General features: G+C 44.6%; 1 protein-coding gene across 1 annotated transcript in view; it reads left to right on the top strand.

Moving 5' to 3' along the window:
• PMFBP1 (polyamine modulated factor 1 binding protein 1) overlaps positions 1–23,657 on the top strand; it is a 90,145-nt gene that overhangs the window by 50,620 nt on the left and 15,868 nt on the right. The window contains exons 5-27 of the mRNA XM_063438171.1: positions 7,577–7,697; positions 8,570–8,716; positions 8,908–8,988; positions 9,293–9,376; positions 9,462–9,608; positions 12,793–12,876; positions 12,967–13,128; positions 14,534–14,722; positions 15,288–15,446; positions 16,128–16,211; positions 16,585–16,731; positions 16,876–17,022; positions 17,238–17,417; positions 17,503–17,586; positions 17,726–17,893; positions 18,049–18,132; positions 18,280–18,447; positions 19,112–19,333; positions 19,715–19,945; positions 20,854–21,084; positions 21,280–21,402; positions 21,508–21,634; positions 21,719–21,876. Of these exons, the coding sequence (XP_063294241.1) occupies positions 7,577–7,697; positions 8,570–8,716; positions 8,908–8,988; positions 9,293–9,376; positions 9,462–9,608; positions 12,793–12,876; positions 12,967–13,128; positions 14,534–14,722; positions 15,288–15,446; positions 16,128–16,211; positions 16,585–16,731; positions 16,876–17,022; positions 17,238–17,417; positions 17,503–17,586; positions 17,726–17,893; positions 18,049–18,132; positions 18,280–18,447; positions 19,112–19,333; positions 19,715–19,945; positions 20,854–21,084; positions 21,280–21,402; positions 21,508–21,634; positions 21,719–21,876 (3,328 nt within the window). The remainder of the gene's footprint in view (positions 1–7,576; positions 7,698–8,569; positions 8,717–8,907; positions 8,989–9,292; positions 9,377–9,461; positions 9,609–12,792; positions 12,877–12,966; positions 13,129–14,533; positions 14,723–15,287; positions 15,447–16,127; positions 16,212–16,584; positions 16,732–16,875; positions 17,023–17,237; positions 17,418–17,502; positions 17,587–17,725; positions 17,894–18,048; positions 18,133–18,279; positions 18,448–19,111; positions 19,334–19,714; positions 19,946–20,853; positions 21,085–21,279; positions 21,403–21,507; positions 21,635–21,718; positions 21,877–23,657) is intronic.

The following is a 23,657-nucleotide window of genomic DNA, read 5'->3' on the forward strand; positions in this document are numbered from 1 at the left end:
TATCTATCTATCTATCCATCCAGTATCTATCTATCTATCTATCCAGTATCTATCTATCTATCCAGTATCTATCTATCTATCCAGTATCTATCTATCCAGTATCTATCTATCCATCTATCCAGTATCTATCTATATATCCAGTATCTATCTATCTATCTATCCAGCTATCTATCTATCTATCTATCCAGCTATCTATCTATCTATCCAGCTATCTATCTATCCAGTATCTATCTATCCAGTATCTATCTATCTATCTATCCAGTATCTATCTATCTATCTATCCAGTATCTATCTATCTATCCATCTATCTATCTATATATCTCTGTATATCTATCTATACAGTATGTATCTTTCTATCTATACTATCTTTCTATCTTTCTATCTATCGATCTATCTTTCTATCCATCTATACTCTTTCTTTCTTTCTTTCTATCTATCTATACTCTTTCTTTCTTTCTTTCTATCTATCTATACTCTTTCTTTCTTTCTATATATCTATACTCTTTCTATCTATCGATCTATCTTTCTTTCTTTCTTTCTTTCTATCTATCTATACTCTTTCTTTCTTTCTATATATCTATACTCTAGCTATACTCTTTCTTTCTATCTATATATACACTTTCTGTCTGTCTATACGCTTTCTATCTATCTATCTCTATACTCTTTCTATCTACACTCTATCTATCTATCTGCCAATGTTATATGTATCAATATTTGATCTATTTTCTATTTATCTATTCATTCAATGTGTCCGTTCATCTATGCATATTCTTTCTATTTGTGTATATCTTGTCTTTCTAGCCATGGATGTATATTCTATTTATCTAGCTGTCGTCCCGTAATTAAAATCCTATCTGGAATGGCTTAGTCATAGTGAATAACATTAGGTTTCAATTTCTTTCTGTAAGATAAAACAAAATCACAAAACGTTATTATAATTCACCATACAGGTGTCTGTACACAGTCTGTGTATATCTGGAATGATGTTTCATACAATGTATCAATGTGTGTGTACACAGTCTGTGTATATCTGGAATGATGTTTCATAGAATGTATCAATGGATGTGTGTGTACACAGTCTGTGTATATGTGGAGTGATGTGATGCATGCAATGTATCAATGGATGTGTGTGTACACAGTCTGTGTATATGTGGAATGATGTTTCATAGAATGTATCAATGGATGTGTGTGTACACAGTCTGCGTATATGTGGAGTGATGTGATGCATGCAATGTATCAATGGATGTGTGTGTACACAGTCTGTGTATATGTGGAATGATGTGATGCATACAATGTATCAATGGATGTGTGTGTACACAGTCTGTGTATATGTGGAATGATGTTTCATAGAATGTATCAATGGATGTGTGTGTACACAGTCTGCGTATATGTGGAGTGATGTGATGCATGCAATGTATCAATGGATGTGTGTATATCTGGAATTATGTTTCATACAATGTATCAATGGATGTGTGTATACCCAGTCTGTGTATATCTGGAATGATGTTTCATACAATGTATCAATGGATGTGTGTATACCCAGTCTGTGTATATCTGGAATGATGTTTCATACAATGTATCAATGGATGTGTGTATACCCAGTCTGTGTATATCTGGAATGATGTTTCATACAATGTATCAATGGATGTGTGTATACCCAGTCTGTGTAGATGTGGAATGATGTTTCATACAGTGTATCAATGGATGTGTGTGTACACAGTCTGTGTATATCTGGAATGATGTTTCATACAGTGAATCAATGGATGTGTGTATTCCCAGTCTGTGTATATGTGGAATGAAGTGTTTCGTACAATGTATCAATGGATGTGTGTGTACATAGTCTGTGTATATCCGGAATGATGTGATGCATACAATGTATCAATAGATGTGTGTACACAGTCTGTGTATATGTGGAATGATGTGATGCATACAATGTATCAATAGATGTGTGTACACAGTCTGTGTATATGTGGAATGATGTGATGCATACAATGTATCAATGTGTGTGTACACAGTCTGTGTATATGTGGAATGATGTGATGCATACAATGTATCAATGTGTGTGTACACAGTCTGTGTATATCTGGAATGATGTGATGCATACAATGTATCAATGTGTGTGTACACAGTCTGTGTATATCTGGAATGATGTGATGCATACAATGTATCAATGGATGTGTGTGTACACAGTCTGTGTATATGTGGAATGATGTGATGCATACAATGTATCAATGTGTGTGTGTACACAGTCTGTGTATATGTGGAATGATGTGATGCATACAATGTATCAATGTGTGTGTACACAGTCTGTGTATATGTGGAATGATGTGATGCATACAATGTATCAATGTGTGTGTACACAGTCTTTGTATATCTGGAATGATGTGATGCATACAATGTATCAATGTGTGTGTGTGTGTACACAGTCTGTGTATATCTGGAATGATGTGATGCATACAATGTATCAATGTGTGTGTACACAGTCTGTGTATATCTGGAATGATGTGATGCATACAATGTATCTATGGATGTGTGTGTACACAGTCTGTGTATATGTGGAATGATGTGATGCATACAATGTATCAATGTGTGTGTGTACACAGTCTGTGTATATGTGGAATGATGTGATGCATACAATGTATCAATGTGTGTGTACACAGTCTGTGTATATGTGGAATGATGTGATGCATACAATGTATCAATGTGTGTGTACACAGTCTGTGTATATCTGGAATGATGTGATGCATACAATGTATCAATGGATGTGTGTGTGTACACAGTCTGTGTATATGTGGAATTATGTTTCATACAATGTATCAATGGATGTGTGTGTACACAGTCTGTGTATATGTGGAATGATGTGATGCATACAATGTATCAATGTGTGTGTACACAGTCTGTGTATATGTGGAATGATGTGATGCATACAATGTATCAATGTGTGTGTGTGTGTACACAGTCTGTGTATATCTGGAATGATGTGATGCATACAATGTATCAATGTGTGTGTGTTTCATTAATATAGAATTCCTCAATGCTTGTTATATGGTGCGGTTCAGTCTGCCAGTAGACATGATCTGAGCTCCTTTCCCATTTTTGCTGTGAGCTAGAGCTGGGAAGGTCCCACAGTCTGCTGGTCACTAGCCCCTCGCTACTTGGTGATGGCCCTGTGTTGGAAGGACAGTCACTAAATCTATATGATATGGCTGATTTACAGATCATTGTTAGAACGTGATCAGTACACCTGGTTTGTGGACATGGGATGTGTGACGTTCAGGTAGATAAAATCCCAGGGACGGGTGGGATCCTCTTACAAATATACTTGGGGTGAGCTCCCATGATGCATTGCAGTGCGACACGCCTGGTACTAGTAATAACGGGAACTTTTATAGTTAATAATCCGGGAGCTTGTCTCCTCTGCGGGTGTGTCTGTGTAGTATATCTATTTTATACACGTCTCATGATTCTTCATGTTCTATTTTCCATACTCCCTATTGTCATTTCCATAGGGTTTTCCGCCAGATCTTTACATGAACTTATCGTGTGTGAGTTTCCCTATCTCTAGCAGGACCGGGATTGGCTGAGTGAGAGGGGACTGTCCTGGGACTGCGGGAGAGAGATTGCCACGTTCTAGCCATACCATCAATCTGCTATGAAATGCTGAATTAAATAGACAGAAATTGTTACTGTAGAAATATAGCGTGCCAACATTGATCGATCCTATTGGCTGTGGCTATTCTACGATGTGATGCTCACCATCGCCCCATCTCCATGTCTCTGAGTTATCATTATTATTGGTATTTATACAGCATTAACATTGTTTTTAATTAGTTGGAAAGAAATACTTGCGAATCGTCACTTCTCCCTCATCAATCGATTTATATTGTATGTTGGCTTCCAGTTAGATATAGGGCCCAATTCAAAATTCTGGCGCTTGCTTACAAATCCCTATATAATGCTGCTCCAACATACCTATCCTCCCTCATACACAAGTATGTCCCGTCGAGACCCCTGCGCTCAGCCCGAGACCTACGCCTATCCTCTGCCCGGATCCCCACCTCTGACGCTCGCCTTCAAGACTTCTCCAGGGCTACACCTATTCTGTGGAACTCCCTTCCCTCCTCAATCAGACTTTCACCCAGCCTCCACTCCTTCAAAAAATCTTTGAAAACTCACTTCTTCATTAAAGCGTAACAATTACACTGTCAGCGGGTTTCTCATCCCCCATCTCATGACTCCTTTCCTGCAACTGTCAAAAATGACATACCAAGCACTCAATAAACCCTTCTCTAACAAACTATTTAATTCCCCTACTAACCCTTTGTGTCACTATACCCCACTCCCTCTAGCATGTAAGCTCATTGAGCAGGGCCCTCAACCCCCTCTGTTCCTGTACGTCCAGTGGTCTGATCTCAATTATGTGTCTCTTAGTCCACCCATTGTACAGCGCTACGACATTTGTTGGCGCTATATAAATAATAAAATAATAATAATAATATGTTGGTAGTACATTACTGCATTATATATCAATGAAACCAAGAGGCTGCCCTCACCTGAACATGCATACATCATATGGTGCTGCTACACACAAAATCCACTCACTAAACCGCAATGTAATCGTTTTTGTAACGGATCGCCTGGCACCCCGATTGGGTACCTCCGTTAAAGGATGCTCCTAGCGTTTCCTGAGGACTCCAAGCACTCTGGCAGACACCACAATCACCGAACCGAAGAAGCATATAAATCCTCTCAAGCATATGAATGCTGTAGACAGTTGAATAGGAACCATACGAATAGGTTTTCAATCCTAGCAGTCAAACTGGAACAGCATACAATAAATCCTCCCCCAATAATGAGACGACACTTCACTTTGAGGGTAAAGCAGGAACTCTGGTTTAATGGCAGGTACTCTGCTTTTATGCAGTGCTCCCCTGCAAGGGAGACGCCCACAGACAATTGGGCATTAACCAATCAACTATCAGTTACATCCCACATATTTCCTCCCCTCTGCTTGGGAGATAATTGAGTTTCTCACTGTATCTCCTCAATTATCTCCAAGCTAAAACTTATATATTTTTATACATTTTTATAACTTTAAAACTATACATTCAAGCGTAATAAAAACCACATATTATTAATCAGCATACTTGAAATATGAACATACTCAAAAATCATGCAAATCCTTCCATTAGTTCAAAAGTTAGTCAGAAGTCCTTTGTGACCGACCGCAGGCACATTTTCATACCCAAAACAGTTCCACAGATTCAGGCTGTGCGGTCGGTCTATTTCTGCCCTGAAAATAACAGTCTCATCCGAAGGCAGCGTTCGAATCGTCGAATGCACTTCGACTTCTGTCGAAGTGTCGAAGTGAAACCGGGGTTGTTTCCGTGGTGTTATATTGTCTACCAGAGGTCTATTTTACACCCAGAAATGACAAAGTCCCGTTCGAACGTGTGTTTGATTCTTCGAACGGGACTTAGTCTCCAGCCGCAGTGTCGAAGGGTAGGGGAAGGTACAGCTCACCGCGTTCGACTGGATTAAAATGGCCGCCGCCACGTGTTCGACTGTAATAGCGGCCACTTCGACGACTTCGGCACTTCGACTGCATCCGAAGTGCCAGTTTAAAAGTTGTAATACTGCTCCACAGTATTTAAAGGGCCAGGAACAGCATATAATCATCCATTGGGCCCAAATACCCTTCTTACGGGGTTAATACACCCCAGGGCCATAGTCGCAGGGCAGGAGGCTAGCAACCAGGCTTCTCCAGTTCACAGTGGCGAGGTTGGTTCCGCCACAGTTTTATTTAAAAACACCTCACCTAGGCAAAAAATAATGGGGGCATAGTTACAGTATATAATCATATGTCACAACCTGTTACATTCTGTGAGCCTTGAAATGGTGGGCTAGTGAATGAGTGAATGTGCTGGATCTTAAATTGTATTTACATTATACAAAAATACAATTTAAGTTTTATTTTTCTACTACCTGAAAAAGTCCTTGGAGTGTTGTCATGGAGAGTGAGTGTATATATATTTTTAAGGCCAGAGACCTGTAATTGTGGGAGGAGTTAGCGTTCGTTTAAAACCCCTTTCCTCTCTCTTACCTGGGCCGTGCCATACACCTCTCCCCCTCTTCCACTTTCAATCTTATATCCTGGTAGGCCCTCTAGCCATACGTCTGTTTCAGCCACCACTACAGATTTTGCACCATCACCTGTGTTATCACACGTTACCATAAATATACACACCCAGACTATCCAGGAATAATCCACACGATTATCATTACACGCCACGACAACATTAACACAACTAGTTCTCCAGGTTTAAATCCTTTATATTACAGCAGTGAGGAATTCTGCCGCCTACACGTGGCTGAGAGAGCACATACAGTGTATGAGTTCCACGACGTCGTACCACAAGTGGTCTCTTTCTCACAGCATTTGTACAAGTGGGATGTGTACAGTGTGGTCCATGTATTTTCCTATACTTTGCGTATACTCTGCTTCCTTGTTTGCCTGCCATCCCATTCATCTTTGGAAATCTAAAAACATTTAGTTTCTTTAGTGACTTCCTCACTGTGTACATTCTTTATACTATACACCCTCACTGTGTACACCCTCACTGTGTACATTCTTTATAGTATACATCCTCACTGTGTACACCCTCACTGTGTACACTCTTTATACTATACATCCTCACTGTGTACACCCTCACTGTGTACATTCTTTATACTATACATCCTCACTGTGTACATTCTTTATAGTATACATCCTCACTGTGTACACCCTCTACACTATACACCCTCACTGTGTACACCCTTTACACTATACACCCTCACTGTGTACACCCTTTACACTATACACCCTCGATGTGTACACCCTTTACACTATACACCCTCGATGTGTACACCCTCACTGTGTACACCCTTTACACCCTCGCTATACATCTTACAGACTCCCTATTCACTCTCACTATACACCCCTTACACTATACCATCACTATGTAAACTTTACACTATATACCATCACTATACACCCTACACTTTCTGTATTACACTAGTCACTCTCACTATACAGCTTATACCCTCGTTATACACTCTTTTCACTACACCATCACTATACACCGTACACCTTCAGTATACACTTGCGCACTATATATCCACATAATACATTCACGCTTTATACACCCTACACTAAACCAAACTACCTTTTAGGATGCCCAATGGATGCCCAAAAATACCTTTTTTATAAGCATGGTGTATAGTGGGTAAAACAATTGTAAAGCCAGCCAATAAACTGCAGTGAATTCCTCAGATCCTCCTTGTTTTGTTGGTGGCATTGTGCACTCTGATTTCGTTGGACAGACTCGCTGATGGGGTGGAACAGGGAAAGTCATTTGGAGCTCGGAAAAAAAGTTTGTTAACTGTTAACACTTTGCAGTCCTTGTATATTAAAGGTCTACGCTCATTCTTCGTTAACCCTTCACACCCCACACAATATACTGTGCAGTCACCCTTTCACCCTGCCCTCACACACACACACACACAGCTGGCAGCCCTAACATGTATGTCTGTCCAGAGGGGCCGTGCGGGAGCTGGAAGCCTTGGAAGACCTGGTGATGACCAAAGAGCAGCTGATTCAGCAGTTACACACTCAGCTGAGGGATGCCATCCACAGTCAGGAGCTGCGCCGCATGGAGGTGAGTGCACACTCACAGCTTGCTCATAGTTTTCCCTCCCAGTGGGTTTAAACTGGGGTCTCCATCTCTGCAGTTACAGAACGGGTCACCCCCACCTTACGTAGAACATCTCGTGTACCAGAAAGCCATAGTAAAGTCACAGGGGTAGATAGATAAATATCTGGACACTAGCTTGCTGCCTCCCTCTCCCTCCCGGGGACATTATTGTAACGCTGTCCCTGTGCGCAGCTGGGAGCGAACATTTAATGGCCCATACTCCCTTCGCGTTCACCCTGCACCATTCTCCCAGCCTTGCAGTACAAGACAATCTAATGTTCATATCACAGCCTGGAATCTATCATGACGAATGGCTGAGTAATGGACTTGGAGTACATTAGTGAAGCCCAGAGTAATGGCCAGCTGTTGCCTGTGGCTCCTAATGCTGATCACTCATAGTGTCTTCAGCTCATTAGCTGCTGGCAGACTTGGCTCCTGTACAGGTGGATAGCAGCCCGGCTTGATTTGTATACTGTGGGATATAGCAAGGTAGAGCGGAGAGTATAATATGGCACTGAACGCATTACGTGTTATATATGAGGTTACGTTTTAGGACTTCCACCTGGCACGGGGCTCCTGTGCTGCGCAACGCTTGTGCTTTTCCCAATTATATCCTGAGCTCATTGATTTACTGTAAGACTGTTACTTTCTGTTTTCCTCCAGACATTCTTTATAGTCTTTTCATTTCAACCTTCCTTTTCTGTCTTCTTTCCTCCTCTAGTATTCCTATCTCCTGCTATTATCGGCTCTTGGTTTAGCTTCGTAACTTTCTTCATTGTCTCTTTCATCTCACATGATCCTTATCCCGCCACGTTGTGCGTCTTCCTTCTGATCAGGTCCTTGAAAAGGATGATCGGCTACAGGAGCTACAGACGATTATTACTGAACTGCACGAGGAGATCTCGCTGAAAGACGCCAAGGCAGTAACGCATCTACAGGAAAAACATCAGCTGGAGAATCGGCTCAAAGCTCTGAGTCCGCCCGTGAGTGCTGTCCTCACATTGCTCGCGGCATGATGTTTCATGGGGTGTTTTGTGTACACGAACAAGGGATCCATGGACATTCTAACCTACAATTTGCAGTTTTATTGTCCATTATCTTTATTTCCTAGTTTAATCCGAAAGCTTTTCTCTGTGTGTAATTCTAATCTTTATATATGATTTCACTCGATCAGGTTACCGGGAGCCAAACGGACGCGTCTTTAGTAGATTCCCTTGCAGCGGTCTCCAAAACAAATGAACTACTGAAAACAGAGGTTGGTGTGTGTGGGGGATTTGTTGAGGGAGGTGGGATTGATAATTGGGTTAAGGTAGAGGGGGTTAGTTGGACAGCATCCACATGGAAGAGCAGCCATGGTGGTTTGGGATAAGGTCAAGTGTTGATAAAAAGAATACATGGGTGGAAAGGAAAAGCAAGTATGGAAAGTATAGTGCTTTTTCTTGATTGGACGTGTCTAATGATTTCATGTGGATGTTCGTTCCCCTTGTTCGTTATACAAAAATCTAGATACCTGACCCAACCTGCATTTATCTCTAAACGCTCATTTTCACCTCTTCCAGTTGGATCGAAGAGATGGGGAGTTGAGAAATGCTCAGTCTGTGCTTCTTGCTGTCCAGAACACACGGGATGTACTGTCCTGCGAGGTAACACAAGATCCCCGTCTCCAATAGCCTCAATATTGCGCTTCTTACCTGATGGCTAAATCACGATATCCTCTCTTTTTACAAGCTGGATGCCCAGGAACAGCAGGTGTACAGACTCCAGCGGGAGCTTAAAGAGAGACAGGAAGAACTGGAGCAGAGACACAGCCGCATACAGCAGCTTCATCAGGATCTCGAGACCTACTCCAGCCAACGAGAAGAGGCCCACCGGCAGGCAAGATATTCCCTGGCAACTTGAGGGGCCACATTACCGCTTTCTGGATTATTTTAACGTTTTCAGAATACAAAAAAAAAGATTTCCCTAATATTGACAATCAGTAGATACTCCCCTTTGACGTTCATATGTTTCTTGCAGTAAGCTGTGTCCAGAAAGAGGAAAGCATTAACTTCTTGCCATGATGTGAGAGTAAGGGGTGGACATATCGCTACAAATCTTCAATTCACTATACCTTCACTTGGTATACACCATGTGTGGGCAGTTATAATACACAGTGGGCAGAGAGACAGGGACAGGGGACCTCGTTACACCATAACCTTATAGCTGCAGTTATAATACACTGTGTGCAGGGAGACAGGGGACCTCCTTACACCATAACCTTATAGCTGCAGTTATAATACACTGTGTGCGGGGAGATAGGGGACCTCCTTACACCATAACCTTATAGCTGCAGTTATAATACACTGTGTGCGGGGAGACAGGGGACCTCCTTACACCATAACCTTATAGCTGCAGTTATAATACACGGTGTGCGGGGAGACTGGAGCTCCTTACACCATAACCTTATAGCTGCAGTTATAATACACTGTGTGCGGGGAGACAGGGGACCTCCTTACACCATAACCTTATAGCTGCAGTTATAATACACTGTGTGCGGGGAGATAGGGGACCTCCTTACACCATAACCTTATAGCTGCAGTTATAATACACTGTGTGCGGGGAGACAGGGGACCTCCTTACACCATAACCTTATAGCTGCAGTTATAATACACTGTGTGCAGGGAGACAGGGGACCTCCTTACACAATAACCTTATAGCTGCAGTTATAATACACTGTGTGCAGGGAGACAGGGGACCTCCTTACACCATAACCTTATAGCTGCAGTTATAATACACTGTGTGCAGGGAGACAGGGGACCTCCTTACACCATAACCTTATAGCTGCAGTTATAATACACTGTGTGCGGGGAGACAGGGGACCTCCTTACACCATAACCTTATAGCTGCAGTTATAATACACTGTGTGCGGGGAGACAGGGGACCTCCTTACACCATAACCTTATAGCTGCAGTTATAATACACTGTGTGCGGGGAGACAGGGGACCTCCTTACACCATAACCTTATAGCTGCAGTTATAATACACTGTGTGCAGGGAGACAGGGGACCTCCTTACACCATAACCTTATAGCTGCAGTTATAATACACTGTGTGCAGGGAGACAGGGGACCTCCTTACACCATAACCTTATAGCTGCAGTTATAATACACTGTGTGCAGGGAGACAGGGGACCTCCTTACACCATAACCTTATAGCTGCAGTTATAATACACTGTGTGCGGGGAGACAGGGGACCTCCTTACACCATAACCTTAAAGCTGCAGTTATAATACACTGTGTGCGGGGAGACAGGGGACCTCCTTACACCATAACCTTATAGCTGCAGTTATAATACACTGTGTGCGGGGAGATAGGGGACCTCCTTACACCATAACCTTATAGCTGCAGTTATAATACACTGTGTGCGGGGAGATAGGGGACCTCCTTACACCATAACCTTATAGCTGCAGTTATAATACACTGTGTGCGGGGAGACAGGGGACCTCCTTACACCATAACCTTATAGCTGCAGTTATAATACACTGTGTGCAGGGAGACAGGGGACCTCCTTACACAATAACCTTATAGCTGCAGTTATAATACACTGTGTGCAGGGAGACAGGGGACCTCCTTACACCATAACCTTATAGCTGCAGTTATAATACACTGTGTGCAGGGAGACAGGGGACCTCCTTACACCATAACCTTATAGCTGCAGTTATAATACACTGTGTGCGGGGAGACAGGGGACCTCCTTACACCATAACCTTATAGCTGCAGTTATAATACACTGTGTGCGGGGAGACAGGGGACCTCCTTACACCATAACCTTATAGCTGCAGTTATAATACACTGTGTGCGGGGAGACAGGGGACCTCCTTACACCATAACCTTATAGCTGCAGTTATAATACACTGTGTGCGGGGAGACAGGGGACCTCCTTACACAATAACCTTATAGCTGCAGTTATAATACACTGTGTGCAGGGAGACAGGGGACCTCCTTACACCATAACCTTATAGCTGCAGTTATAATACACTGTGTGCAGGGAGACAGGGGGCCTCCTTACACCATAACCTTATAGCTGCAGTTATAATACACTGTGTGCGGGGAGACAGGGGACCTCCTTACACCATAACCTTATAGCTGCAGTTATAATACACTGTGTGCGGGGAGACAGGGGACCTCCTTACACCATAACCTTATAGCTGCAGTTATAATACACTGTGTGCGGGGAGATAGGGGACCTCCTTACACCATAACCTTATAGCTGCAGTTATAATACACTGTGTGCGGGGAGACAGGGGACCTCCTTACACCATAACCTTATAGCTGCAGTTATAATACACTGTGTGCAGGGAGACAGGGGACCTCCTTACACAATAACCTTATAGCTGCAGTTATAATACACTGTGTGCAGGGAGACAGGGGACCTCCTTACACCATAACCTTATAGCTGCAGTTATAATACACTGTGTGCAGGGAGACAGGGGACCTCCTTACACCATAACCTTATAGCTGCAGTTATAATACACTGTGTGCAGGGAGACAGGGGACCTCCTTACACCATAACCTTATAGCTGCAGTTATAATACACTGTGTGCGGGGAGATAGGGGACCTCCTTACACCATAACCTTATAGCTGCAGTTATAATACACTGTGTGCGGGGAGACAGGGGACCTCCTTACACCATAACCTTATAGCTGCAGTTATAATACACTGTGTGCGGGGAGACGGGGACCTCCTTACACCATAACCTTATAGCTGCAGTTATAATACACTGTGTGCTGGGAGACCGGGACAGGGGACCTCAGTGTTGTACCAAGCGCTTGCATTTAGGGGATACCTGTCTTCAAGCTGCTGTGGACTTTTAACTCCTATCCCTAGCATGTGAATGATTTGAATGATGTTTACTAGCACTTTCATCTCGTTTGCATACACTTGCTTGTCACTATGTAGATAAAATGAAAAATAAAATGCTGTGTGCGCATGTCTGCTGGTGAGTAACATTTAGGGGTGTATGTTAGCATTTAGTAACAGTCTGTGGCCTCCAGCATCACTTTTCACATGTCATGTTGCCAGGTATCCGAGTGCAACATGCGCCTCTCCCAGCTGGAAGGAGAGAATTATGCTTTGAAGGTTCGTCATCGAGAGCAAGAAGCGGAGGTAAAGTCATTACTCCTGATGGAGATTGGGAACATTTTCTGCCATGTTCCAGTGCTTCTCTTAACGAAGCTTTGTTTTGTTCTTTGGCAGATCGAGAAGCTGAGGAGAGAGTCGCTGAGCAAGCAGAGAGCAGACATGACGCAGCCAGCTTGGGATCTGGAGCAGAGACTTTCAGAAGCAGAGAGCCATGATCAGGAGAGTCATGGGACCATCCAGCAACTGCGTGCAGAGCTCAGAGAGGCTGCGTATACTGTACGTCTATATAGACAGTGAGGGGCTTTTCCCATCACTAGTCTCACTGTGATATCTTATCCCTGACACAGCTTCCACCATCATAATCCAAAATCTTAATCAGGTGCCAGATGGTTTACTTCCTGCTGTTACCTGCATTAGGAGCTCTTTCTGCCCCTTAGCAGAGTTACTGGTCATTTGTTAAAGTGCAGCTTGTCTCACATTCTCTGCAGGACTGCAAGTACCTTCCACCAGGTTACCTGAACTCACCGGATACTGGAACCACCTGTTGGTGGGTCTGCTGTACTGTGTCCTGTATGGGTCAGATGTCTGTGCATTATTATTATTATTGATAAAGCGCCAACAAATTGTGCAGCGCTGTACAATGGGATTGATTTTATATTTAAATAGATTCTTCTAGTTCTAGTCCAGTTTGTTTGATAAAAATTCTAAGTAAAAAAAAAATAAGTTTCTATAAATGATTATTCTAATTGACATTTATATGGAGCCAACTTATTCCGCAGCGCTTTCCAATATTATAAAAGGGGGTAAGTTAACCATAAATGAGACAATTACAAAATGTTACAGGAACAATAGGTGGATGAGGACCTTGTTTAACATGAGCTTAAAGTAACATACAAACTTGTATTCCTTAAAACCACCATTATGTGGCTTGCCCACTTAGAAAGGGTTAAACCCGCTCTCCAGCAGGTTCTGGCCCCGTCCCGCACCGATCCACCTCTTTGGCTGACATAATCAGAAATGATGATCTCAGCCAATCCAATGCTTTCCCTGTAGAAGGGTAAGATCATCAAGGAGGCGGGTGGGACCAAACACCAACCTGGCCAATCTGCATCTCCTCATAGAGATACATTGAATCAGTGCATCTCTATAATGAAAGGTTAGTGTCTGCATGCATAGGGTGGAGACACTGAATGTCAGTCACACTGTGCAGCACTGCCCCAGGAAGCACCTCTAGCAGCCATCTGAGGAGTGGCCAGCGAAGGTATCCCTAGGCTGTAATGTAAACACTGCATTTTCTCTGAAAATGTATGGCAAAAAGCCTGAAGGTAATGATTCTACTCACCAGAACAAATGCATTAAGCTGTAGTTGTTCTGGTAACTATAGTGTCTCTTTAATCTGTATACTATACAATACGCTGTTACAATAAGCTGTATACTGTACATTAAGCTATAGTTGTTCTGGTGACTATAGTGTCATGATAAATTAGTGTACCCCATAAATGGAAATGTTTATGGGCAGTGTGTGCCTCAACCTTTAATATAAGTATGGAGGTTACCAGTCAGCGATCACGCAGTGTAATAACCTGACCCAGTATCCCCTCACTGTATGAGCAGCTGACCTGGCGTTGAGAGTGTGTTACTGCAATGCTCAATACATATATCATCCTATCTCTCCCTGTAGGTGGGTGCTCTGCAGGAACAGCTGCTGGGATTGCAGGCAGAGGCTACGTCCCTGCGAGGGAGGTACAGTTGCTGTCAGCGGGAGGCGCTGGAGCTGCAGGAACATGTTTTGGAGCAGGAGCACAGAATTGTAGAGCTTCAAAAGGGGAACCGTGACACCGTGGAGAATCTTCACCGAGCCCATGAACAGGCAAGCTCTGGGGGGCCACTCACTGCACCCAGAAAGCAGTGTTATAAACACTAAAGCTGGCAGCCCTCCTTCCTGGCACACGAGTGGTTTAAACGGTTTCTGTGTGTGCACCTGTGACATTATTGCTGTCTGGGTTCATGTATTAGAGGATTGCCACCAAAACAAAGTACTGTCCCCGCAAAGCCCACTCTACACCTCATACAGACACAAAATCAAATTATCTCTGGATGGATTGTGCTTCGTATTGAATACTGTGCATTAATGAAATCTGACAATCCAGTTTAGCCAGCAGACTGTAGATGTACTTATCTATCCTATGTCCATGATTCATGCTATCCGTGTGTTTGACGCTCCCCTATTTGCGTTCCCTATGCGGTTTCTTTTTTTTCTTTTAAATGTTCCAAAAAACTTCCAAATTTGTTTTTGAACATTTGTAGAGTAAAGATTTCTTTATTAGAGGAGATAGGTCTATTTTATACCATATACATCCACAAAGATGTAGCCGAGACGGTCCCCTCTGGGCAATAATTAATATCTCCTTCTGACTGTCCATTTACTTCTATAGTTGCGAAATCAGGAGCAGTCTGTGCGCGAGCTTCGGGAAGAAAGATCGAGACTCCAAGAGCACAGTCAGCGCCTCGAACAGGAGACTGGCGCGCTTCATGCTGAGCTGGAAACGCAAAGCTTAACACTAAGCGAGCACAGCAGCGTAACGGCCAGTAAGGTGAGGGCTTGTATACCATCATAACACCAGGGTGATAAATAGCTTACTTATTATGAAAACGATAGTCATAGAAGCACGTTGGGATGAAACAATTAATATAAGTGCTTGTTCCAATGCTGTGCGGGTAGATGTGAATAGTTTAATGTGTGAAAAACAATTTTTCTTTTATTCTTGATCCGTTCACAAGTACAGGGTGTCTGCGTCCAGATATTGCTGATTAAACCTCACTTTTCATTTATTTTATTTATTTTAATGACTTGTTAGTTCAGTATGATTCATATTTTGGCTTTTCGGGTTGAAATCTATAAAAGAAAGATTTGTAAATCAAGTGATCACAATATTCTAACTACATCGATGTCCAATGATTTGTGACCCAGTTAAAGTGCTCCTATATGCCGTTATCATTGTAACTATAAATGACTGGCATCTGCCAATTTAATGTTTTACTTTCATTCTAAGCTAAAATACAAATAAGGGTTTGGAATGGTTGCGCATGGATCAGTTTGTTAATCCCTGGGTAGAAAGCCACACTGGATCTCTGCTCAGCCCATATATATCCATATGTTTCACTAATGCAAAATACAGATAAAATGTTCGGACAAACAGTCTAAAGCTGAGCTTGTCATCTTTGCATATGGAGGTCACCGTGTCATCGTACGCTGAACTGCTTCTATTTTTCAGCTGAGCCGCAAGGAACAGGAAGTTGATCGCTTGCGTCGAGATATTCAGGCTTTGCGCAGGCAGACACAGCACGCAGAGGAGAAGGTACCACCACTAGACGTGTGACTGCTAATGTTAATGAATAGTGGAAGATGTACATTCCATCTTAAGCACATTCGTGTCTGTCAGTAACAGAATGGGGGACTGTGTGCTGCTTTGCTCTGATGTTTATGGGTAGAGGCAATGGTGATCGTGGCAACTTTAACAATGAATGCTTATCTCTACAGCATGCTCCTATAATAGAGGTATGGGTGGGGGTGGAGCCAGGCCAGCAGATTGGATATGTTTTAGGTCACTTCTGCTGGTCTTCAAGTGGTCTTCCCCCCCCCCACACACACAGTGCGACTCAGTAGGTTAATTCTAGCTGTTGGCATGAACCAGTCTGAATGTGACCTAATGTAGCATCATCCCATTACAGGCTGTGCAACAGGAGGCCACAGCAAGCAATCTCCAGGAAAAGCTGTCATTGTGTCACATTGAGAAGACCTCTCTGTCTGACACTATAAAAAGGCTGGAAAGAGAGCTGTGTGATGTAAACACTAGCAGAAAAGATCTGGAACAAGAGGTATGCTCAGGGAGAGGAAACGGGTATTAGTTGGGTGGGCTGCCACTGAGGGATAAAGTTATACATCGATATGGATCTCCATCCAGAGAGGTATTTTAGTCACTCGGCTGCCACTTTACACCTGCCTTACTATAATCTCACCAGATAAAGATGCAGAGTGAGACTGTGGAGAAGCTGCAAGCTCAGCTATCGGTCTGCGAGACGGAGCGGGATACGGCCTGTGAAAAGAGCGTGGAGCTCCGCAATGACAGAGACACCCTGCAGAGCAAGGTCCACCAGCTTCAACGAGAGGTAGCACCTTGCAACAGAGCATCAGTGATCACCACCTGATATGTTATACTGGACGTGTCCTTTACTCCCTGCTATACTGTCCCACTCACACGTTACTCGTGGTGTAATTTAACACCCTGTGCCAGTCCAGATGTGTTTTTTGGGGGGATCTGTGCAATGTTAATTCATTGTCCCCCAGCTGTCATTAAGTCCATTCTATCTGTCACACCCTGCAGATCTCAAATGTGGAACAGAGTATGAGCGCCGCCCTGCAGGAAGTAGAGATCCGGAGACTGGAGGTCACTAGGAAAGATGCAGAGCTCCTTGCTGTGAGAGAAGAGCTTCACATCTGCCAGGATACTCTGCAGAGTGCTCTAAAGGAGAAAGCAGAGACAATACAGGAGGCAGAAGAACAGGTACTGGCTGGCTGTTAGCGTTCGTACTGCTTCTGGTATAATGGGAATTCACCTAGTTTCAGGAAGCTTGTGCTTTTTCCCTCAGGTGCAGCAGAAGGAGAAATTGCTTTCATCCCTGCAGGAGGAGGTAACGGCATTAAGAGAGCAGCAGGAAAGCTTCCGATCCCAGGTAGGTAGAACAAAGAATGTTTTACACTAGGTCTAAGGTGTGTACAGGGTAGAATGGGGCCATACCATTAAACATTCACTGCCTGGGTAGATTGCTGGCACATGATGTCTCAGAGTCCCTGAATCAATCTCCTTTGCAGCTGTTGCAGAGCCGTGAGTTGGTGGAGCAGCAGAAGCAGCAGATAGCAGACTTGACAGAAGAGCTGACTGTCAGAGCACAGACGGTGTCTCAGCTGAATTCAGCAAAGGATAAACTAGAGCTGGAATTTAGCATCCTGACGGAGAAACACAAAGCGGCTCAGAAAGAGGTAACTCCAGTCACTGGTTCTGGGCAGTCAGGGAATTGTATCCTCTATTCCTGTAGCCTCATGTGCTATTCCAACCCCACTCTCCAGACATATATCATGGTTGATTCTGTTTCACCTTATATCCATACTTCTGCCATGCTTATATTTCTCATCAGGTTTCTAGCAGAGACCAGACGATTGTCAGCCTTCGAACTGACCTCACTACTAGAGAGCAAGAGCTGCAGGAAGTACAAAGAGAGGTTAGCTTATCGTGTACCCCGCGAGGTCCATGTTGTGTTTGTATTTAGTGTTAATGATTGGGATGTGATTGACATTCTTGAGATATGAAGGTTACAATGTTTGACATATAGGGGTTATCATCTAATAAGACGATCATGTGTTTGCAGCTCACTGATTGTTCTGAGGAATTGAGTTCCCTTCGCTTAAAGCTGAAGAACCTGCAGAGTGATGTTCAGAGCCTTCAGGAAATCTGCACTGAGCATGAAACTACAGCCACAGACAAGGAAAAACTAATATATGGGCTGCAACAGGAGAAAGAGGAAAATCTGGCTGAGGTGAGCGGGATTCTGGAAATTGGAAGTAAGAGGAGAGAAGGATTCTGGGAATGGAAGTAAGAGGAGAGAGGGATTCTGGGAATTAGAAGTGAGAGGGATTCTGGGAATTAGAAGTGAGAGGGATTCTGGGAATTAGAAGTGAGAGGGATTCTGGGAATTAGAAGTGAGGGATTCTGGGAATTAGAAGTGAGGGATTCTGGGAATTAGAAGTGAGGGATTCTGGGAATTAGAAGTGAGGGATTCTGGGAATTAGAAGTGAGGGATTCTGGGAATTGGAAGTGAGGGATTCTGGGAATTGGAAGTACGAGGTGAGAGGGATTCTGGGAATTGGAAGTACGAGGTGAGAGGGATTCTGGGACTGGAAGTAAGACGTAAGAGGTGAGCGGGATTCTGGGAATGGAAGTAAGACGTAAGAGGTGAGAGGGATCTTGGGAATTGGAAGTAAGAGGTGAGCGGGATTCTGGGAGTGGAAGTAAGACGTAAGAGGTGAGAGGGATCTTGGGAATTGGAAGTAAGACGTAAGAGGTGAGAGGGATCTTGGGAATTGGAAGTAAGAGGTGAGCGGGATTCTGGGAGTGGAAGTAAGACGTAAGAGGTGAGAGGGATCCTGGGAATTAAAGGGAAATGGGTAAAATTTTCTAAAATCTAACCCTTTGATTGACAGATGCATCGGTTAAAACAAGAGATTGCATGCATGCGGCAGACGCAGCAGGCTGACACGGAGCGCATGAGAAACGAATCGGAGAGGCTGCAGGACAAGTTGGAGTCTGTAACCAGGAGGCAGGAGGAGCAGGAGCTTGAGCTGCGGCACTCCAGGCTGAGGGCAGAGAGGATATCCCAGGACCTGAGTCTGGCACAGCAGCTGCAGCTACAGCTGGAGGAACAGGTGATCGCACTGTCCCGGGACTCTGAACACAGACACAGTGTCTCGTTCAGTTTACTCCAGTCTTATGTGATATGTTTGGCTTTGTACCAAGCTTTCTTTCTGTCAATCTCCGACCTCGCTGCGTTGGTCCACAGAAGGTCTCACTCGGCCTGTTAAAAAACTGTGAAACTACATGACACTGGCCTCGGCTTTAACATTGCTTTGTATTCTTGTTCTGACCTGCACCTACCACCTGGAATGCTGTGTTTATGCTTCTTGTTTGCTGCACTGGTTTTGTTTTGCGGTCTTTGTCCTGCATATGACATTGGGTATTGCCCTGTGTTTTTGCATCTGTACCTCTAATTGCACATGTGAAGTTTGTTTTTATAATTTCTGTCCCAGGTATCTCAGCGGGATGTAGAGCTCCGTCAGCGTAGTGAAGAGGTTCAGCAGCTGCAGACGTGTTTGTGGGAGTCGGAGGAGAAGGCTGTGAGTGCGGAGAGTCAGAGTAGCGCCACACACAGCAGTATGGAGTTGTATCGCAGTAAATACCAGGCGTGTGTGAGCCGAGTTGGGGAACTGGAGGAGAACCTGAGACAGCTGGAAGATGAAACCCGTGAGATGAAGCGAGAGGTGTGTACATTATTTACTATAGTGATAACTGCTAGCCTGTCACCTAAAATGTAAGACATCAATTTAAAACCAGGCTACCAACAGAGAAATAATATTTACATCTAGCCAAGCGATATTAACTTATACTGGAATTACCAGTACTCACCTGGCCATCCATGAATTGCATCAGATTTTTCAAACACACATTTACAAATTAAGACACGACAGAATGTGATGACAGCATCCGATCAGAACCTGACATTCAAGTAGATGCACTCCCAGAATTTCACTGCTCAGTGCAGACGAGAAGGTTGGCCAGTCAGACGATGTAATCATTCCGTCAGCACAAGGCAGTTCCTATAATACTGCATGACTGTGTCAGCTCCCAGCCTGCGATATGCAACTGTCTGTAGCAGAGGCGTAGCTAGAAACCACGAGGCCCCGGTGAAAACTGTACCCCCCCCAACGTCTACCGCCCCCCTCCCATATGTTCCTCCCTCCCCTGCACATGCAAACAGATACACATACAGACACACACACATATACCTTTCCCTGGGGTCCAGTGGCTCAGCCTGATGGGAGTCAGAGTTCCCACTCAAAAAGGGGCCCGGTCGCCCTATTAAAGCGCTGACTGGGTCCCCTGGAATTACATAGCATCAAGTGGCTTACTTAGTTGGCTGGCCCCGCGGGACCCTCGGTCGCAGGGCAGCCGGACCCCCTGGAGTGACGAGCCTAGTCGCAGCTGTGCCCCCTGCGACCGCGGTAGTTCCGCCACTGGTCTGTAGGAAAGGAGCTCAGTGTCCTAGCTAAGTATTCACAGAGCTGGAATGTTGAATGCTGTAGGTGTAAACACCTAAGGCTATCTCAACACCCATTTACAGATATTCCCAAGGGAAGGCACACTTTCTATACTTCCCATATATCCACAGGTGTCTGACCGAGACTGTCGGCTGTCTGCACTGCGAGGCGAACTGCTTGTGTTACAGCAGGAGCTGGAGAGTAAATGTATGGAACTAGAAAGCTCAGAGGAAGCCATTGACCAACTCACACAAGAACTTCAGGCAACACAGAGCGACCTGATGGCCAGCCGTGCGCAATCCAAAGAGAGCGAGGAGATCCTTCAGTCTGTCCGGGAGCATGCGGCGAGGCTCCAAAACCAGGTCAGACCCATTGGCAGCTCGGTCATACTCATACACACGGCAACTTTACACCCTCAGTCTGTATAGAGGGGGAATAGCTGCTCTATCTGTTTCAATTCGCAGCTGATTACTCAAGCAGACTCTGGATTGCTCTAGCTGTGTTTAAAATTAAAATGTGATTTATTTTCCTTCCACAACCGGTTCTCTGTGTGACAGGTGGTGGAGTTGGAAGAAGATCTGGTAAAACTACAGACAGACTTTGCTTCCTACAAAGCAACCCACAGATACAGTGATAGCAGCTACGGGGAGCTGGAGAGGCATGCGGTGCAGCTTACACGGGTCAGTGTACGACTCCCCCATGTTGGGCTGTTACTGTGTATTATTGATCTTGTTAATCACTCTGAGGTTCTTTGCTTTATAAATGGTTGCTGTCTGTGTGGACAGGAGCTAGGCCGTGCTGAAGAGGAGATTCAGAGACAGATGAAGGAAACTGAGCGAAGCCAAATACATCTGCGAGAGCTAAACCTGGATTTAACGAAGGAAAGAGAGCAGAGAAACAGCACGTCAAAAGGTATGAAGAGAGAGAGATTTACTGACATGATCATGGCTGTCTGTGTGAATTCTCTAACGTCTGGCTATCCGTCCATAAACACAGATGTGGAGCGGCTGGAGCAGGAAGTGTGCAATCTACGGAGAGAGACATCTTTACAAGTGCAAGACTATAAACTACAGATTTCTGAGCAACAGCAGCAAATCCAAAAACTGAAGGAGGAGCTGAGAGACAACAGCAAACTGACAGCCCACCGAGAGCAGGTAACAGCGATACACTCAGGGTGTGACCTCACTGCCCACCGAGAGCAGGTAACGGCAATACACTCAGGGTGTGACCTCACTGCCCACCGAGAGCAGGTAACGGCGATACACTCGGGGTGTGACCTCACTGCCCACCAAGAGCAGGTAACGGCGATACACTCAGGGTGTGACCTCACTGCCCACCGAGAGCAGGTAACGGCGATACACTCAGGGTGTGACCTCACTGCCCACCGAGAGCAGGTAACGGCGATACACTCAGGGTGTGACCTCTCTGCCCACCGAGAGCAGGTAACGGCGATACACTCAGGGTGTGACCTCTCTGCCCACAGAGAGCAGGTAACAGCGATAGACTCAGGGTGTGACCTCTCTGCCCACAGAGAGCAGGTAACAGCGATAGACTCAGGGTGTGACCTCACTGCCCACAGAGAGCAGGTAACAGCGATAGACTCAGGGTGTGACCTCACTGCCCACAGAGAGCAGGTAACAGCGATAGACTCAGGGTGTGACCTCTCTGCCCACAGAGAGCAGGTAACGGCAATACACTCAGGGTGTGACCTCACTGCCCACAGAGAGCAGGTAACGGCGATACACTCAGGGTGTGACCTCACTGCCCACAGAGAACAGGTAACGGGCGATACACTCAGGGTGTGATCTCACTGCCCACAGAGAGCAGGTAACGGCGATACACTCAGGGTGTGACCTCACTGCCCACAGAGAGCAGGTAACGGCGATACACTCAGGGTGTGACCTCACTGCCCACAGAGAGCAGGTAACGGCGATACACTCAGGGTGTGACCTCACTGCCCACAGAGAGCAGGTAACGGCGATACACTCAGGGTGTGACCTCACTGCCCACAGAGAGCGGGTAACGGCGATACACTCAGGGTGTGACCTCACAACCTCCGAGAGCCAGTAACGGCGATACACTCAGGGTGTGACCTCACAACCTCCGAGAGCCAGTAACGGCGATACACTCAGGGTGTGACCTCACTGCCCACCAAGAGCAGGTAACGGCGATATACTCAGGGTGTGACCTCACAGCCCACCGAGAGCAGGTAACGGCGATACACTCAGGGTGTGACCTCACAACCTCCGAGAGCCAGTAACGGCGATACACTCAGGGTGTGACCTCACAGCGAACCCAGAGTGTTTAACAGTGATACACTAAGAATATGTAATCTTGCTGCCCATATCAAGGGATGATGCAATGTTTGCAAGTGCTTGTGTTGCCATGTTTATTTGGACATGTAGTGATTCGTGCTGTTGGGTTGTGCATGAAGTGCTGCTTTGTGGCATGTAGGATTCATATGCCGCAGAACAGAAACCATGCTGTTCATTTAGGAATCTAAATTAATAGAAGGATCTCCCTGCAGTACAGGAGTTCTTCATATTAGAATAAAGCTTACATAGTTACATAGTTAGATAGCTGAAAAGAGACTTGCGTCCATCAAGTTCAGCCTTCCTCACACCTGTTTTTTGCTGTTGATCCAAAAGAGAAAAAAAAAAAACAAAAAAAAAAACCCAGTTTGAAGCACAATTTTGCAACAAGCTAGGACAAAAAATTCCTTATTGACCCCAGAATGGCAGTCAGATTTATCCTTGAATCAAGCAGTTATTACCCTACATTGAAAGATTATATCCTTGAATATTCTGTCTTTGCAAGTATGCTTAAGCTTAAGCCAACTATTGTACTGACCATTTACCAGAGATTTGTGTGCAGGGAATTGGATTGCATGTTTTGCTATAGCCAGCAGACCCACCACCTATGTTTGGTTTTCTTG

This window comes from Pelobates fuscus, chromosome 12, assembly GCF_036172605.1.
Source record: "Pelobates fuscus isolate aPelFus1 chromosome 12, aPelFus1.pri, whole genome shotgun sequence".
NCBI classification, from domain to species: domain Eukaryota; kingdom Metazoa; phylum Chordata; class Amphibia; order Anura; family Pelobatidae; genus Pelobates; species Pelobates fuscus.